The 18117-nt window shown below is 53.6% G+C and overlaps 1 protein-coding gene and 1 long non-coding RNA gene across 8 annotated transcripts in view; one reads left to right on the top strand and one right to left on the bottom strand.

Moving 5' to 3' along the window:
- KAZN (kazrin, periplakin interacting protein) overlaps positions 1–18117 on the bottom strand; it is a 1012902-nt gene that overhangs the window by 148288 nt on the left and 846497 nt on the right. The window contains exons 1-2 of one of the 6 annotated variants that reach the window (XM_038531938.1): positions 9024–9155; positions 8001–8835 (exon numbers count right to left, since the gene is read on the bottom strand). The exons of the other annotated variants lie outside the window; for them this stretch is intronic. Coding sequence (XP_038387866.1) covers positions 8001–8316 — 316 coding nt within the window. The 5' untranslated portion in view covers positions 8317–8835; positions 9024–9155. Of the gene's footprint in view, positions 1–8000; positions 8836–9023; positions 9156–18117 lie in introns of those variants that run through there. 6 annotated transcript variants of the gene reach the window in all.
- On the top strand, positions 546–18027 carry LOC119870496. 2 transcript variants are annotated; one of them, XR_005356168.1, is made up of 3 exons: positions 546–833; positions 11054–11229; positions 16652–18027. It is a non-coding gene; the product is annotated as an uncharacterized LOC119870496 (long non-coding RNA). The 2 variants fall into 2 exon arrangements; XR_005356167.1 differs by lacking the exon at positions 546–833 and adding an exon at positions 9155–9789.

The raw sequence follows: 18117 nt of genomic DNA on the forward strand, positions 1-18117 counted from the left end.
CCCCTCTCCGCCCCGGCCCCGCCCCCGGCCACGCCCCCCTCGGCGGCGCCCGGACTCGCCCCACGGCCCCGCCCCCTCCCCAGCCACGGCCCCGCCCCCGCCCCCTCGGCGGCGCCCGGATTCGCCCCACGGCCCCGGCCCCGCCCCCGGCCCCGCCCCAGCCCCGCCCCTCGGCGGTGCCCAGACTCGCGCCACAGCCCCGACCCCGGCCTCTCGGCGGTGCCCAGACTCGCCCCACGGCCCCGCCCCCTCGTAGGCGCCCGGACTCTCCCCCCGGCCCCGCCCCCGGCCCCGCCCCCGGCCCCTTCGCGGCGCCCGGACTCGCCCCACGGCCCCGGCGAGCGCTCCGTGGCCCGGTTCCGGGACGCCGGGCGCATCCCCGACGCGACCACTTCTGGACCGACCGCGGCTCAGAAAAGCGGCCAGTGGCGCAGAGGTCGGAAGGGACCGGCTGCTCCCAGGTCCCCGAAAGCCCAGAGCGACTGCGCCGGGGGGGGGGGGGGGGGGGGCGGGGGGCGGCGGCCCGGCACCCCGATTTGCATAGTCTCGGCTCTTCTGACACCCCCCGCCCCCTCCCCGCGACAGCGCTGCGGAACAGCTGAAGTCCCAATAAGCGGCCAGGAGAGGGCAGAAAGAGTGGGACATTTCCAAGCTCATCTGTGCTGTGTGACCAGACGTCCTCTAAGGGGATGTAATGCTGAGCGCGTTCACTGGGCGGGGAGCGCGTTAACCCACGTGCTCCACCTCCCCCCAGGACACTGTCATCTGCTGGGGGGCCTGTGTCTGCATCTCACTTCCCGAGCCTGTTTCCTCATCCATAAAATGAGGCATCGGTAAGTCCCACCCCGTCCACGCTCAGAGATGCTTCTGAATGCCCCTCTGCCACAGCCAGGACTGGACCCCGGAGTGGGTGGGGGGCCAAGCCCGGCAGGAGGTGGCACCTTGCCTGCACACACATCAACCTGCCTGCTGCAGTGGGTGCTCCAGGGGCTGGCGGTGCTCGCTGTAAAATGAGTTTGCAGCTCCCAGCCCCCTTTGATCTGGGGATTATGATGCTCTTTAGAGGGACTAATTATCTCCCTGCAACCCCAAGAAGCCGGTCTGGTCCCCACCCCCACTCCTCGCAGTGGAGACATGGGGAACTGAGGCTACATAGCCAGGTGAGAACTCACACCCCCTCGCAATGTCCCCAGCCTCCCCTTCCAGGCAGCACACACCCAGGCCTGGCTCTGTAACCTACGGTTCCCACGGGCCCAGGCCGGAGCTCTGGGAATTTCTAGGTCACGGGCATAGGGCTCTCCAACAACCAGGGGACGCGAACTACTTCCCTCCCCCCAGCCCCAAGTGTCTAAAACTGTTCACAGGTCACTTTCCTGTCTGTGGGCGAGAAGCCCTGCCTCTTAGCAGGCACTGTGGTCCAGCCACCATCCATCATGGCCTTGCCAGCACCCCTCCAAAAAAACGTCTTCCTCACCCTTCCAATAATGCGAAAACTGACCCAGTTGTAGAGGCCCACAGGGCTGCCTCAGACCCCCTACCCCTGTTAACTGGAACCCCAAATGCCCAGCGGAAAGCTGACCAGTAACACCAAATGCTGGTGGTGCTCCCAGCCAGGAAAGGAAACTACCCAGAGGGTGAAACACCCACACCACGCTAAGGGGAGGAAACGGACCTCACACCACATGAGAGGAGATGCTGGGGATCCCTCCATTCTTTTGCCTTTTCTGGGATAATCGCAAAATGCAACAAAAGAAAGATTGCTCCGAGCCTCCCTGGGTGGAATGAGTGAGATGGGCTGTACTGGGCTCACTGTGGTTTGTTTCTTAGGGACTTTTAGGTTGTATTCTTTGGCTTAGACACACTTTGCATAATAAGCAGATAAGAAGGTGCTTCTGTGAGGCGCCTGGGTGGCTCAGGGCATGATCCCCGGGTCCTGGGCTCCCCGCAGGGAGCCTGCTTCTCCCTCTACCTGTATCTCTGCCTCTGTGTGTCTCTCAAATAAATAAAAAAAAATTTTTTTTAAAGGAAGGTGCTCCCACAAAGGAACATGCACTTTCCCATATTTCTTGAAGTACATGGAACTCTTCCTCTCTCTTTCCACTTTTGGTAGAGACACGCAATTTTCCCTTGATTCCGTAACAAGAAAACAGCAGCACAAGCATGAATGTGTAGCACTTGCCACTTGGATTCAGCGTCAGGGAGACTTTAGGGAGGGGTGGGGACTGTGGCACGTAAGAAGCAGTAGATTGCTGTCATACAGGAATGTGGCTCTAGTGTCACCAGAAGTTCTTATTTATTTATTTATTTATTTATTTATTTATTTACTTATTTATTTATTTATAGCTACTAGGAATATGGATTTTTACGCGTGATCCAAGTTCAAAATGTTGACAACTCTTTAACACGGAGAAGAAAGAGGAGAGGGTGAGGAAGGAAAGAACAAGAGAGTAAACAGGTCTAGAAGTTTCAGAGGGCAGTTAGACTCACCTTCCCTTGCTTTCTGGGGGCTCTCAAACTGCCCAGGCCTCCCCCTCGTCGGCATTAGCCTCAGTCCCTGCTCCTAACTCTGCTAGCGGGCAAGCTTTTGGCAGCAGCGGCAGCCTGAAGCCTTCTAGAAAAAAAGCCACCTGCCTTGGGTGGGAGGTGTTTCTTCCTGGAGGTAGGTTTCTCATTACGAGGATACCCTGGACCCAGGAGACGTTTCTGCGCGGTTCTGCAACAGGAGATCCAGGAACCAGGTGACAACTCACTTTCTGCCCTGAGCACTTGGGCAGGCCCTGCAGGAATGATGACGCCAGGGTGGTGTTGACTGGAGGAGACTCCACGACAGAGCCGGCTTCTGAACGTGCAACCTGGGAAGACGTGCCTTGCCCTTGGGTTAATGCTGTGCTGTCAGCGCCTTGAAATTCTTAATTATTTTTGAACTGGGAGCTTCGCACATTCATTTTGCATTGGGGTCTGCACAATTTATGTAGCTGGTTCTCCTCCCAGGAGATCTTCCCAGCCTCTCCTGGGGATGCTGGGAATTGATGTCGGAGACAGCTAGGCCTGGGATTTGGCTCATTCTGTCCTTCTCCGGGGCACGTTGGGTCTGGCCTCTGCAAGGCAGCAGGGAGGGAGGATTTGGGGGCTGGGGCAAGGCAGCAGGGACTGTCCCCGTCCATTCCTCCAGACAACTAATTAAGGAGCCATGGCAGAGAGGGAAATTCGGATGGGGGGAAGGGTGGCCCGTCAGCCAGACGGTGGGGCGGATGCTCTGCTTCTGAGCTCTGAGGCCAGATGGTGTCCCCATGACCCTGACCTCAGGTGCCACCAAACAAAACAGAAAGGCAGCTGAGGACAGGGACGCTAGGGATCACAGTATCCCTTGGCTTCCAGGGGGCCTTCCTTTAGATCACTGGAGAAAATGACTAGATAATCTGACTTAAGGGAAAAAAACAAAACAAAACCCCGAAACATTGTGTTAAAGGACGCCGCTACACTTGATGTGTGCTCGAAGTGGAATATTGGAACCCACTGGAATTTTCAGGTATTTTTTTTTCCCCTTGGCTATGCTTTCAGTATTTGTAGAAGAGATTTGACTAAGATCTCCAAGCCAACATTACTGAAGTCCTCTCCAAACACCTGAAACCAAGACAAAGTTAGCAACTCTAGATTCCTAGGAATCTGCACAGTTTTGTCTGTAACACCTTCAGGAACTCCTGGCAACACTTGCCGGGGGTCTGGGGACCTCGGTAGCCAGGTGGCCACTAGCTTGTGTGGGCCTGTGGAAAAGGACCTTATGCCTAAGCTCCTCACTGGCCGAGGTGGCCTTTGCTGTCCTTTTCGGGGTGACTGCGTGGGGGTGCTCTGTGCGTGGGTCACTAGCAGTGATAGTAAGCGTATTAGCTATCTGCTGCTGCATAACAAATCACCCCCAAAACTTAGCAGCTTAAAACCACCAGCGTTTATTATCTCTCAGTCTCTGTGGGTCAGGCCCACAGTTCAAGGTCCCCGGAAGGGCTGCCATCGAGGTGTCCACTGGGGCTATAGTCAACTCAAGGCTCTCTGGGAAAGACCTACTTCCAGCCTCACTCATGTGGCTCTGGCAAGATTCAGCTCCCTGTGGGCTGTTGGCCGGAGGCTGGCCTCAGGTCCTTGCCGTAATAGAGCTACGGGTGTACTCACGAAATGGCAGCTGGCTTCCCCGACAGGGCTCTGAGAGCAAGACAGGTTGTGTGCAAGGTGGACGCCAGGGTCTCTTTGCAACCTAAACTCGGAAATGACATCCATCTCTTTTTCCCTGTTTGTTAGAAGTGAGTCACCAGGTTGTGCCCTCACTCAATGGGAGGAGGGGTGATAGGAAGGTGTGGATCAGGACTAGAAGGCGGGGATCACTGGGGGCCACACTGGAGTCCTCCTGCTGCAGGAGGCTGGGGACACAGGACTCGAATCCTGACTCGGGCACACACTAGTGTATGATCTCGGACCAACAATTTTGCCTCTGGAAGCCTTAGGGTCTTCATCTATAAAATGGAGAGGATCGTGGCTACTATCTCAGAAGGTTGTGCTGGGGGCAGGTTTCAAGGACAATACATACACGTAGAGCTCTGAATGGTGCCTGGCACAGGGCAAGCCCACGAAAAATGGGCTGGGGGGACATGGCTGGAGGAGGCTGGAGGGACTCGGCCATTGCTTCCGAGTCAGACAGGCACTACCTGCTATCTCCATGGAGATCTGCAGCCCTGTGACTTGGAAGGCCTTTGGCAGGCCCTGGGATGCCTTTGTGACCAAGGCCACCAGCAGGGACGGAGCTGGTCTTCCCTTGGCCATCCCAGTAGGACTTTGGGGCACAGGTGCAGCAGGAGGATTAGACAGGATTTTCCCCCAAACCTATTTAGACCTTTGCCCTACGGGGATGGAGGATTTTACCCGCGATCCATCCTGCCATCTGTCCTGGGGAGGCCTTCCTGGCTGGACACTTTTGTGTGCCTGTCATGGGCTCACCGGTACCCTTTGACGATCTTTCTGGGGCCCCAAAATGACCTGGCAAAGATGCTGATCCCCTCTGGGGGCTTCCAAAGGGCCAAGGCTTAGCTCAGTCCTCGGGCGGAGCTGGGCATTAAAGCACTTTCACGGAGTGCAGCTGGCCTCCGCGTCCCGCCTGTAGGACTGTCTCGGGTCCCAAACTAGATTCTCAAGTGCAACAAAAGGAAAGAAGGCTTTATCCAGGGGCCGCATCTCCCCCATCTCCTCTAAGCCCCTGTTTTGAGGAGTTTACGTCAAGCAAGGAGGTTTCTGCAAGAAGTTGAAATGTTGCAGCTTATTCAGAATAAAGACAATAACATCAAAATATCACGACTTACAACAGTAATACTGGCAAATACTGACGGGGCACCGACTCTATGTGCTCTAAGAACTTGACACAGTCATTTAATCCTCCCAACAACCCTGAGAGATACAAGTAGACTGTACACAGTATTATCATCCCCATTTATGGGCGGGAAAACAGACACAGAGAAGGCAAGTCACTTACCCAAAGGCACACAGCCAGGGAGTGATGCAAGCAGAGCTCAAGCTCATGGAGTCTGGCTGCAGACTCAGTGCTGACACCCCTGATGCCACTTTGGCGACAGATGTTACCGCTGAGCGCTCTCTTCCCCCCAGGGGTGCTCTTTCTAGCTCATTCAACACTCCAAAGCACCCTATCCCCATCCCAGATGAGACACAGGTTTATGGAGACACAGGGACTTACCCAAGATCATGTGGCTGGTAAATGCGGGGGGCAGTCTAAGCTTCAGAAGTGTGGGGTGTCATCTGGGGAAAATCCTCCCCCGTCAAAGTTACGGAAAATGCCTGCCTGTGGGCCGGGGGGATAGCCTGCTCCTTGCCCTCCTTCTGAAGCCGGGACTCCAGGACTCCCCAGGGTAGTTGGAGGAGGGAGTGGGGAGTTTGGGGGCGGGTGTGGGGGTGTGTGTGGGGGAAATGGGTCCTCTGCTGCGCCAGGGGCCACTAGCGGTACTTCCCCTTCTCCAACTGGTTCAACAGCAGGTTTGAACCAGGGGTCGGGGGCTCCCCGGAGTGGGGCTGGCGGCCACCCCCACAGTTTTCAGTCCTTGTGTCTCCCCTTTCCTATGTGTGACTCAAGAGACACAGAGGGCCATGGGCCATCAGAGTCCGAGATAAAAATAACATGGACTGGGGCAGCCTGGGTGGCTGAGCAGCTTAGCGTGCCTGCCTTTGGCCCAGGCGTGATCCCGGGGGTCCTGGGATCGAGTCCCACATGGGGCTCCCTGCAGGAAGCCTGCTTCTCCCTCTGCCTGTGTCTCTGCCTCTCTCTCTCTCTGTGTCTCTCATGAATGAATAAATGGAATCTTTAATAAAAGAATAAAAATATGGACTGTTTACTGAGCACCTCTGCTTTTGTGCTAGGAACTCCTCTGCTAGGTACTTGTTACATATACATATATATTTAATTTAAATTCAATATTTTTTTTAAAGATTATTTATTTATTTATTTATTAGAGACACAGAGAAAGAGAGAGAGAGAGAGAGAGAGAGAGAGAGAGGCAGAGGGAGAGTAGGCTCCATGCAGGGAGCCCGATGTGGGACTGGATCCTGGGTCCCCAGGATCATGCCCTGGGCTGAAGGCGGCGCTAAACTGCTGAGCCACCGGGGCTGCCCAAATTCAATTATTAACATAGAGTATTATTAGTATCAGAAGTAGAGTTTAGTGATTCATCCGTCTTACATAACACCCAGGGCTCCTGACATCACGCGCCCTCCTTCATGCCCGTCACCCAGTCACCCCAACCCCCCATCCTCCTCCCCTCTGGAAGCCCTCAGTGTGTTTCCTATAGTCAAGAGTCTATTACGATTTGTCTCCCTCTTTGATTTCATTTTATTTTATTTTTCCCTCCCTTCCCCTATGATCCTGTTTTGTTTCTTAAATTCCGCACATGAGTGAGATCATATAATCATCTTTCTCAGATTGACTTAGTTCACTTAGCATAATACCCTCTAGTTCCATCTGTGTCATTGCGAATGGTAAGATTTCATTTTTTTGATGACTAGTCTATTGTATATACACATACACCACATCTCCTTTATCCATTCATCTATCGATGGACATCTGGGGGCTCCTTCCACGTTTTGGCTATTGTGGCCATTGCTGCTATAAACATCGGGGTGCAGGTGCCCCTTGGAATCACTATGTTTGTATCCTTTGGGTACATACCTCATTACTTAAATGTTAATTTACCAAGGCGCAGAGGTAGAACCATCACTGTTAAGGGTTATCAGTAGTATTGGGTAGAGCACTTTACACATAACCGCTCCGTTCAATCCCCACAGCACTATGTAAATACTATCCTTATCCTCACCTTATCAATGAGGAACCCAAGAAACTGAGAGCTTTAGTAGACTGCCCGAGGTCACACAGTGCTATACGGTGGAGCCAGGGTTCAGACGCCTGCCATTCTGGCTCTAGACTGTTCTCCTAACTTTTATTCTGTTACTGTAATTATTGTTGTTTTACAGTTGAAGAAACCAAGGCTTAGAGAGGTAAAAGGATTTGTCTAGGATCACACAGCAGGTCAGTTTAGACCTAGTACTTCAACCGAGCCTGTCTCCCTTTAACCATCCACCGACTCGGGGGATCCCTGGGTGGCGCAGCGGTTTGGCGCCTGCCTTTGGCCCAGGGCGCGATCCTGGAGACCCGGGATCGAAGTCCCACATCGGGCTCCCGGTGCATGGAGCCTGCTTCTCCCTCTGCCTGTGTCTCTGCCTCTCTCTCTCTCTCTCTCTCTCTCTCTGTGACTATCATAAATAAATAAAAATTAAAAAAATATATTTAAAAAAAAAAAAAAACCACCACCGACTCAACAGATATGAATTGCACACCAACCATGTGCCAGGCTCTGCACTGGGCTCCCAAGGCGATGCCCAGACAGTCGAGCCTGTCTCAGAGCCCTGCAGTGACGCCATCCCTCTCCCCGCTTTGTGTCCCCCCCGGCCATTACCTGCAGAGGGCCCGTCCAGGGACATGGAGCTGATTCGACGGGAGAGGGGCTCTTGCAAGAGGCTGCAGCATGGAGTTCTGTGCGCATCTTGCTGCATCTGCCCTGTACTCACTAGTGAAGTTGAGCAAGTCAGGCCACCTGGGGCCTCAGTTTCCCCACCTGCGAGATGGACGCTAGGATAGTCGCCTATCCCCCAAGACTGTCCCAAGACTGTTCTGTGACGAGCAAAGGAGCCCCTAGGTGGGAGCACCCATGGAGCTGCAGACGGCAGATGGAAGACAGCTGGGCTCTGGGGCGGGTTCGGTAAAGGATCCATTTGCTCGTTTGCTCATTCGTTTTATTTGGTCACGTCTGTGCTCGGCGCCTGCCGCGAGCGCACGCCTGTCCTGCATGCTGTGGGAAGAGGCAACAGCACCCCAGCGTGTGGAAAGCTGACACCCCACTTGGACGTTAAGATGAGAAAGGGGGTCTGGGCGCGGATTCAATCTCTCTGTGCCCCCCACGCCTCATGGGCGGGGCTTCGGTGGGCCTCTGCCACCACCTCTCCAGGGAAACGGAAGGATCCCAAAGCCCACGAGCCTGGTGAACCCCTTCAGGGTTCTTGCATGCAGGGCAGGTGCGGAGGCCAGAGATGCTGGCCTGGGCTGCCCCTTCAAGGCTTAAAGTGCCCACGTCTCCTAGGGCGACTTAACCTCATAGAGGCTAAAGCAAGTTTGAACCATTGGGGTTCAAAGGCCGGGCCCTTCGCGTGAAGGTCTCTAAGCTACTGATGGAACCAGGCATCTCAACGCTGCGGTGGGGTGCAGTTGTTCAAAGACAAAGCCGGCTTCTCCGTCTAAGAAAAACAGAAGCCCAGAGAAGTTCAGACACTTGCCCAGACGCACACAGTAAATCAGGGCCCCAGGCAGACGGACGTCACAAAGTCCTAGAGCAGGGATTCTCAAGGTGGGACCCCTGGCCCTGCTGCATCGGCACCATCCCTGCACATGTATGAGAAATGCAAATTCTCTGCCCCACCCCGACCTCTTGAGTCCCGAGCTGTGTCTTCACAGCCCTCCAGATGGCCCTGGCGATGATAAACTTGAGGGCCAGTGCTGTGCCCAGAGCGAGGGCTGCTGGATCTCTGCGTCCTTCCGAGGGGGGGAGGACCAAGGCAGTGGAGCGTAGCAAGGTCACTTTCTGGGTGACTGTGACGTCATAGTTACATAACCACCCCTCCCCTGCCTCCAGTGGATTTCTGCACCGGACTCCAAGCTCCAGGGCCCTCCCCTGTCAGGAGGACACCTGCCTGGGCTCCAGGAGGCCCATCCGCACACGCCTGAGGCTGCTTTCCCATAGATACGGGCTTTACCTGCTTGTCGGCCCACCAGCCCGCCCCCCGGGCCCCGGGCCCATCAGCCAGAGCAAGTTGGGGCTCCTCGGACTCTGCACGCAGAGCAGCGCGGCCTCCATTGCCTCCACGCAGCACCCCGGGGTTCTGTGGCTGCCAGTTTTGCCCCTGGCAGAGCCGGGAGCGGGCCTGACTCTGCCCCACGCTGCCGGGGGAGGGCAAGCCCAGGGACCAGGGCGGAGCGTTCTTCACTCTGGACATCAAGAAGTCACTTCGGGCCCCGGGCTCGGGTTCTCAGGGCAGAGATCCGCGACGGCCTCCAGTCCCACTGGGACCAATTAGAATTTGTTCTAAGTTCTTCTTTTCTCAGAATCGTCCTTAAATATCTTTGGGACTGGTTTCAGGAGGCAGATACATAGGAAGGACTGGCGTCTTCCCCTGAAGTTTCTCCACGAACAAGTAAAAATGCGTTGGGCTAACTGTAAAAGAAGCTGCGTTCTTCTTGTTTTTAAGGACCCGGGCTTTGAAAGTGGCACGTTTCTCCCAGAGCAGCAGGCAGGGGCCCAGTGGAGGGATTCACGCGTATTTCTGGGGTGAAGGACAACCCCATGGGCTGCTGCTTGGGCTTCTTCCCATCTCCCCTGGCAATTCCAGGAAGGGGCAGATCTTACACCTGAAATATGCCCACAGCGCCAGGCACACGGCAAGCGCATGATGAATTTTGTGGATTCATGCAAAGATCCTGAGTTCCAGCTCAGGGCTTCCCAGAGCCCCCCTGGTGCCAAACTCAACATGCCCTTTCCATCACTCCACTCCCTTCCCATTTTACCTAAGGAGAGCGTCCCATGTCCTAATAAATAACTAGGTCCCATTTGCCGTGGGGCCTAGTATGACAGACCCTCGAGAAGCATTATTGCATAAATCCTGCAACTCCCCTGTAAGAAGGAGATACTGTTATTAGACCCATTTTAAAGCAGAGTCAGCCGAGGGTAAGAGAAGGGAGCAGAGACTGCAAACTGGTTGCCCCAGAGCCTAACACGGCCTTGGAATATACGTTCTTTTCTCAGCACTCGATTAAAAAAACATTTAAAACACCGGTTGCCAACTTTTTAAATAAGGATGATTTACACCAAAAAGCTCAGACATTTAGCCTTACTTCTGGAAAATCAGGAAGTCTGGGAATAGTGACGCCCCATTCCAACCCGCATGGTGACTGAGAGGCCCGCACCACCTCCCTGCTCTCCCTCTGCACCCCTGCTCCCTACGATCTTACCCTGGGCCCCCTCACTCCTGTAAATGAGCTGCCTGGGTGCTCTGGGCATGGGGTGTACAACCACCAGTCTTATGCCGCAGCTAATGACAGGCAAAGTCAGTGCTTATCCTGAGTCCATCTGTCTGTCTGGTATAGCTCACCTGTGCCCACCCCTGGACGATCCCGATGGGGCAGGGGATGCTGGTGTTTGTTGTATTGGCTGGGTGACCTCAGGCAGACCCCCTTCCCTCCCTGGGTTTCCCTCCCATCGATACAACCTGGGGAGGCTGGACGGGACGGCCTATTAGCCCCGCCAAAGCTCCCCGCAGCCACAGAGCCAGTTGGGAAACTGCCCTAGGGATACAGACAGGCCAGGTGTGGACATGCCCACCTGAGCCGTCCTGTGGAAGTGAGTACCTGGTGGCAGGGGGACCGTGTCATTAACCGGAGCTTTGCCATCCGCACTTACAGGGGCCAACGATCTGACCCTCCCCAGCGACAGGAGGCTGGGTTCCACCCTTGGAGCGGCTTCCAGCAGCAGTAAGCTAATTGCACGGAGCAGAGAGCCCATCAGAGACGACCCGACTCCCTACTCCAAGATGCAGGGTGCCTGAGCTGGGAGGTACAGCCAGCTTGTCCCTGCCGAGGTCAGTGTGAGGACAAAGATGCCCTGTGGGCACCGGGCGAGCCGGTCGGGCTCCGCGCTGCCAAGGGGAAATGCTCATTCAAGTCTCGAGAACAGAGAGCATTCATTCAACCTCCCTTCTCTGTCCTCATTCTGCAAACATTTGACAGGAGGCATCGGAGGCCCAGAGAGGGTGTGTGGGGAGTGGTTGCCTAAGGTCACCCAGCACAAGAGTCAGGTGAGAGCGCAGGCGTCTTGAGCCCCTTTTGTGGGGTGCTTCCCATATTCGCTCTCCCTCAGGAATCCTTGAGCCTGGATTTCCGAGCAGGTGGAGTGGCCAGTGCAGGCAGGGAGTATCTGTGTGGTCCAGACACCTAGTGCGGGGCCTTGTGCACGGTCCCTAGGACACAAACCACGGCAGAGAGAGTAGGGACCTGCGGGCTCAGGGGTGGCATGAGCCGCCTGAAGCTTCTAGAATGGAAGCTCAGTCTACAGGAAAGTTGGCAAAACTGACAGCCAGCAGCCCACATTTGGCTCACAGAAATATTTTGTTTTTCCCACAGTGTTTTAAAAAAAATTCACATTAGCTGCCAACATTTAAAAATTGGGGGATTTCACATAAAAGACAGGATTTCGGGTTTCTCTTGAAGAATCTTAAGATCTGGCAAAAGCTGGGCCACATTTCCACCTGGTAAGGATGGGCGGGAGCTAGGCCTACTCCCTCTGCTTCATCGTGCTCACACATCTTGCCTTGTCTGTGTGACCTCCCTGTATGCAGGTTTGGGGATTTCAAAGGCCTCTCTGTAGCTTCCTGGGCTAAGGTCACCCCTCTCTCATCCCGGTCACCCCGGGGAGGAATTCTGATCAGTGGTTCTCCATCTGGGGGCAGTTTTGCCCCCACCCCCGTCCCCAGCCCTAAGGGGTATTTGCATGGAGACATTTTTGGTGGTCACAACTGGGCGGGGGGTGCTTTGGCTTCTCATGGGTAGAAAGAGGCCAGGGATGCTGCTGGACATCCCACAGTGCACACGATGCACTAAGAATTATTCAGCCTCGACTGTGAGGTTGGGAATCCCTGAGCACAGTCAAGAGACACCAAGAGCCCCCAGGCCAGGAACAGGGCCCTGAGAGGGAGGGTCAGCCACACGGGCCCTATGTGCCCAGTCCTCTCCCGTAGTCACGAAGTGCCAGGGGCGGTCCCTCGGTGGAAGGAAGGGGGAGAAAGCACATACTGTGGCAGCCACTTGTGATCCAGGGTCGGAAAGGAATATTAGGAGGGGCGGGGCAGAGGCATCCACAGGCGTGGACAATCCACGGGGAAGCCAGGAGCTAACTGGCCTGAATGGGGCTTGGGCCAGGCTTTCGGTTACCATGCATTTATGAAGCACTGACTGCATATGCGGAGCACTGTGTTAGAAAAGTGCGAGGGGAAAAAAAAAAAAAAAGTGCAAGGGGGGCCCCGGGGTGGCTCAGTGGTTGAGCATCTGCCTTTGGCTCAGGTCGTGATCCTGGGTCCTGGGATTGAGTCCCACGTCAGGCTCCTGCTTCTCCCTCTGCCTGTGTCTCTGCCTCTCTCTGTGTCTCTTATGAATAAGTAAATGAAATCTTAAAAAAAAAAAAAAAAGCGGGAGAAAGTGACGATGTGCAGGACACAGCCCTGGCCGTCCAGGTGCGGGAGAGGCGGCCCGCTGAGCGCGGAGGGGCCCGAGGGATGCAGAGGAAGGGGGCCTCCAGCCAGGTATGTCCATAGGGGTGCAGGTGTGACTTCACCCGGTTTCGGAAGGTGCCACGGGGAAAGGTGGAGATGGGGAGGTGGGCCTTCTAGGCCGAGGAAGCAGCCCAGGTGGAGGTGTGGTGACGGTAACAGGCTCAGAGGCACGCTCCGGCGACAGGATGTGGTCTGTTGGTTGGAAAGGAGACCGGCTGGGACGCAAGCACCTGCCGTGGGGACTGGAGGTTGGAGCGTCAGGAGCCACCGCATTGAGCTAAGTGGGAGACAGAGGGCAGAGCCCATGGGGGGTCCTTGCAAAGGGAGCAGGACAGAACCATAACCCCAGAGACGTCACTTTTAAATTCTTAGAGCCTTGGTGTCCTGCTCTGCTCAATGCGGATAATAAGAGTAACGACAACCATCACCCCGAGAGCTCCCCACGGGCCAAGGCGGCCAACTGCACGTGATGAACGCAATCCCCACGGCAACCCTACGCAGCACCCACTACTGTTAGTTTCCTTTTATAGAAGAGGAACCTTCCAGGTATGGGCCAGCGAGCGGGCTCTAACTCTTCTAAGGATGCTCCTAGTAGGTAGCGAGGTAGGATTTGAACCGAGGCACTGGGGCCCCAGTGCACATGCTCTCTTAAACCTTCTGCTACTCTGCCTCTCTAGAACCTTCCAAGAGAATGGTCTTTAAGAACAGATGCAACCCAGCACGTAAGGTGCCCAGCACAGTGCTGGCACGGGGTGGGTGCAGGAGCTGTGACGTTTCATGCACAGGCCTGGCCCAGGTTCATGGAGCAAAGTTCAGGCCGTGGCACCAGAGATGTGCTGGAGGGGGCACGTGGGCTCAGGGGAGACGTGGGGGGACAGGAATGGTGCCCCCCACTCCGGGTGAGCAACTGCTGAGCCAAGCGTCTGGAAGTGCCTCCTCCCTGCCTCCTTAGGACTCCTTCCTTCTCTCCCTTCCAAACGGAGCTCAGGGGACACTTCTTTCCGGAAGCAGTTTGGGACATGCCCGGGCAGAGTAATCACGCCTTCTTCTTTGTAACCAGAGCAATTTTTCAGACTCGGCTGACCCTCTTAGGGTGTGAGGGCATCATCCCACAGGGCTTCTCTGTCTTTACTGGGCATCTGCATCTCCTGGGGACCTTGTTAAAACACAGATTCTGGGGTAGGGTCTGAGGTTCTGCTTTTCCAACAACAAGCTCCCAGGGGATGCCTCTGCTGTTGGTCCAGGCACCACACACTGTTAAGTGCCGTCCTCTGAGTGGAAAAGTCTCAGGGCACGAGACTTGCGAAGGGCCATTCCTCCTCCATGGACAAGGTGCCCTCCAGGGGCGGGGGCTTCATTTTACGAATCTTGGCCTGTGTCAACCCCAGCACTGGGCGACAAGGGGAGGGAAGAGTGTTGATCCATCAGCAGGGAGCCTGCCAACTGGAATGCTTCAATCTGACCTCTATCGCCTGTGCTTCAGAGACGCTCCCCGCGCCGCCCCCCCCCCCCCCGCCCCCCGATCCTCAGAAGAGGGAGGCATATCCAGTGACTCTGCAGCCAAGGGCAGCCCGGGATAATTCCATCACCACCTAACCTCCATCTAGGGTCGCCAGCACGTCCTCCGGAAAACTATGAGATCACGAGCAAGAGTAAAACACAGTGATTTTTCAATTTTAAGAATTAACTCGCGTGTTTCAACTGATCGTCTGCTGCAGTTTTTAAAACAAAAAGAAGTCAGTTTTCCTGTTTTGTGATATTGGAAAAAAAGAAAGAAGCATGCCCGTTTTATTTATTTATCTATCTATCTATCTATCTATTTATTTTTTTTTTTAAATTTTTGATTTTTTTTTTTAGCATGCCCGTTTTAACATTTTCATCTTAGGGGACAGATGTCAAAACGGCTGGACTCCACGGTGAACTCGGGACACCTGGGCAGGTGCTACGTCCCCCAGGTCCCCAGCTGCCCCATAACTCACTTCTTTCTCCCCCCACCACCAGCTTTATGAGGATAAAACCCACACGTAGCACTGTGTGAATTTAAGGTGTTCCGTGTGATGGTCTGACACATGGATGGTCACATGCTCACCACGCTAAGGTCAGCTAACACGTGCTTCATCTAATGACCATCTTGTCGTGGTGGTGGTGGTGGTGGTGGTTGTGGTGGTGGTGAGAACGTGTAAAATCTACTCTCTCTGCAGCTCTGGATACAACACGATCCTGTTAACTACGTGCACTGGATCCTCACAACATATTCCTTCTTCTAACTGGAAGTGTGTGCCCTCCAGCCAACGTCTCCCCATTTCCCCCATCCCGCAGCCCCTGCTACCGACTGTTCTACTCTGTTTCTGTGAGCCTGACTTTTTTTGTCTGTTTGTTTGTTTGTTTTCAAGTTCTACTGTGAGCGAAACCACAGGGTATTTGTTTTTCTGTGTCTGGCTTATTTTTCACTTGGCATAGCGACCTCCAGGTTCAACCATGTTGTGGCGAATGTCAGAGTTTCCTTATTTTTTATGGCCCAGTAATATTCCAGTGTGTGTGTGTGTGACATTTTCCTTATTCATCCAACTGTTGATGGATATTTTGATTGTTTTCATATCTTTGTTCCTGCAAATAATGCTGCAGTGGACACGGGTGCACAGCTCTCTTTTTGGGTTGGTGCTTTCGTTTCCTTTGGATAAATACCCAGCAGTGAAATTGCTGGGCCGTTTGGTAATTCTATACGGAATTTCCTTGAGAACTCCCTGTACTGTTTTCCAGAGGGGCTGCACCAGTCTGCACTCCCGCCAACAGTGCGTGAGGATTCCCTTTTCTCTACATCCTCACCAACATTTGCTGTTTCTTGTCTTTGTGATACTAGCCATTCTCACAAGTGTGACGTGACATTTCACCGTGGTTTTTGATTCGCATTTCCCCGATGACGAGTGATGTTGAGCACCTCTTTGCGTCGTACTCGGTCATCTGTACGTCTTCTTTGGAAGAATGTCTATTCAGTTCCTGTGCCCATTTCCAAAATGGATTTTTTTTTAAAATTGCATTATCTGAGTTCCTTACATATTTTGGATCTTAGCCCCTTATTGGCTATATGGTTTACAAATCTTTTCTCCCACTCTGTAGGTTGCCTTTTTGTTTTGGTGGCTGTTTCTTCTGTTCTATGGAAGCCTTTTAGTTCACACACATTTAGTCTCATGTGTTGATTTTTGCTTTTCTTACTTGTGCTTTTGGTATCACATCCAAAAAAAATCATTGCCAAGACTGATGTCATGGAGCTTCTCCCCTGCTTTTTCTTCTCAGACTTTTATGATTTGGGGTCTTACATTTGCATCCTTTTTATTTTTCCCTGAATGGTCCTTTTTTAAAAAAGATTTTATTTATTTATTCATAAGAGATACAGGGAGAGAGAGAGGCAGAGACACAGGCAGAGGGAGAAGCAGGCTCCCCTTAGGGAGCCTGATGAGGGACTGGATCCACGGACTCCAGGATCATGCTTGGGCCGAGGACAGGCGTTCAACCGCTGAGCCACACAGGCGTCCCTGAATGTTCCTTTTACTTATTTATTTATTTTCATTTGTTTTTATGGAAGTTCGATTTGCCAACATCTTTAACCCATTTTGAGTTAATTTTTGTGAATGGTATAAGATAGGGGCCCAGTGTCATTCTTTTCTGTGTGAACTTTTCCCAACACCATTTGTCGGAGAGACTACCTTTCCCCTTGCTACTTGGTCCCATTTTGCAGGTGGCACAAGACAAGCCAGCAGGACTTTCTCTACACCAAGTGCATTCCCTGCCCCGTGGGGAACGCTAGCTTTGGAGACAGTGGCACCTGCGAGAAGATGCAGGTATATCGGGATGAGTGGAAAACAACTTCATTTGCATCTGGAGAGACCCAAGCAGTGGCTTCTGCAGCAGGGACTCTGACAAACAGCACACAGACCTGTCTACGCCGTTGCCCAACATGCCTGCAGACTTCTCAAATCCTTGAATTCTGCAAGCCCACATCCTCACGGCTCCTGTTTGGAACTGGGTTGCAAAACTGTACTCCCAGCTGGAACTCAGCATCACAGCAGCTGTTATTAAGTACCTACCATGCACCAGGTTTGAGATGCATTTATGTCCTCGACCCAAAACCAAAACCATATAAGGCAATTCCTGTTTCCCTCTTCTGAGGACACGTGGAAGGAGGAAGTAATTTCCACAAAGCCACACAGCTCAGAAGTGGCTGCACTGAAGCTGGAACCTGGGTCTGCTGACTCAGCCTGGGCCCCTAACAATCTTGCTGCTTAACCAGTTCAATGAGCTAATCACCCAACTAACAAACCAGTAGACCCGCCAACCCTCCACTCCAACCCTCCACATGCGTACGCTGGATGCCAGGCACTGGAAACAAAGGGAGATGATGACAAGAATCCCGCCCTACCTGTTGGCCTTTAGCAGATTGCTCAACACCCCAGGACTTTAGTTCCCCCATCTATAAAATGGAACAATAATGCTGCCTCCCTCCCTCACTGGGTTAAGTGCCTGTAAAGCACTTAGAACCGCGTCTGCCACAGTTCAAGCATTCGGTAAATGTTATCTACTAACATGACGTTAATGGAACCGTGATGTTTTAACTTACATTTTGTTTCCAGTGCAATGTGGCGCAATCGATTTTCAAACAAAGCAACTTTTTACAAAGCCTGTACCCAGGGATGGTGGAGAGGGCGGTGAGCTCCATTCTCAGCCCAGCAAATAGATTCACACGTCACCCTGGTACATCTCTATCTTTAGCCACAAAGGACAACAAAACAGGACTCAGCCTTCCACTTTCATCCTCCCTCTGCCCATCTGGTGAATGCGCGGGGGGAAGAGCAGTCCTAACCTCTCTGGTCCCCCGGGTGCCCAGGGGGAGGTCTGCCCCCAGTAGCCAAGAGAGGAGCCCCGGCACCCCGTCCCTGCCCGTGGCAGAGCGAAGGGGTGCCCGCCCAGCTGCCAAGGCCTGAAGAGCTGGGACGAAACAGAAACCTGCCCTGGTGGCCAACGCCCAAGCGGCCCCAGGGCCACAAAACAAAACTCGCCTTCCTGGTCTCTTTCCTTGAAAAGCATAGTCTGGATCCTGCGTTTGAGTTCACAAGTGTGGAGGCGTTATTAACATTTATCTGTTTTTTTCTTTCTTTTTTTTTTTTTTTTTTAATTTTTATTTATTTATGATAGTCACAGAGAGAG

The sequence above is a fragment of the Canis lupus genome, chromosome 2, assembly GCF_011100685.1.
Source record: "Canis lupus familiaris isolate Mischka breed German Shepherd chromosome 2, alternate assembly UU_Cfam_GSD_1.0, whole genome shotgun sequence".
In the NCBI taxonomy this organism is placed as follows: Eukaryota; Metazoa; Chordata; class Mammalia; order Carnivora; family Canidae; genus Canis; species Canis lupus.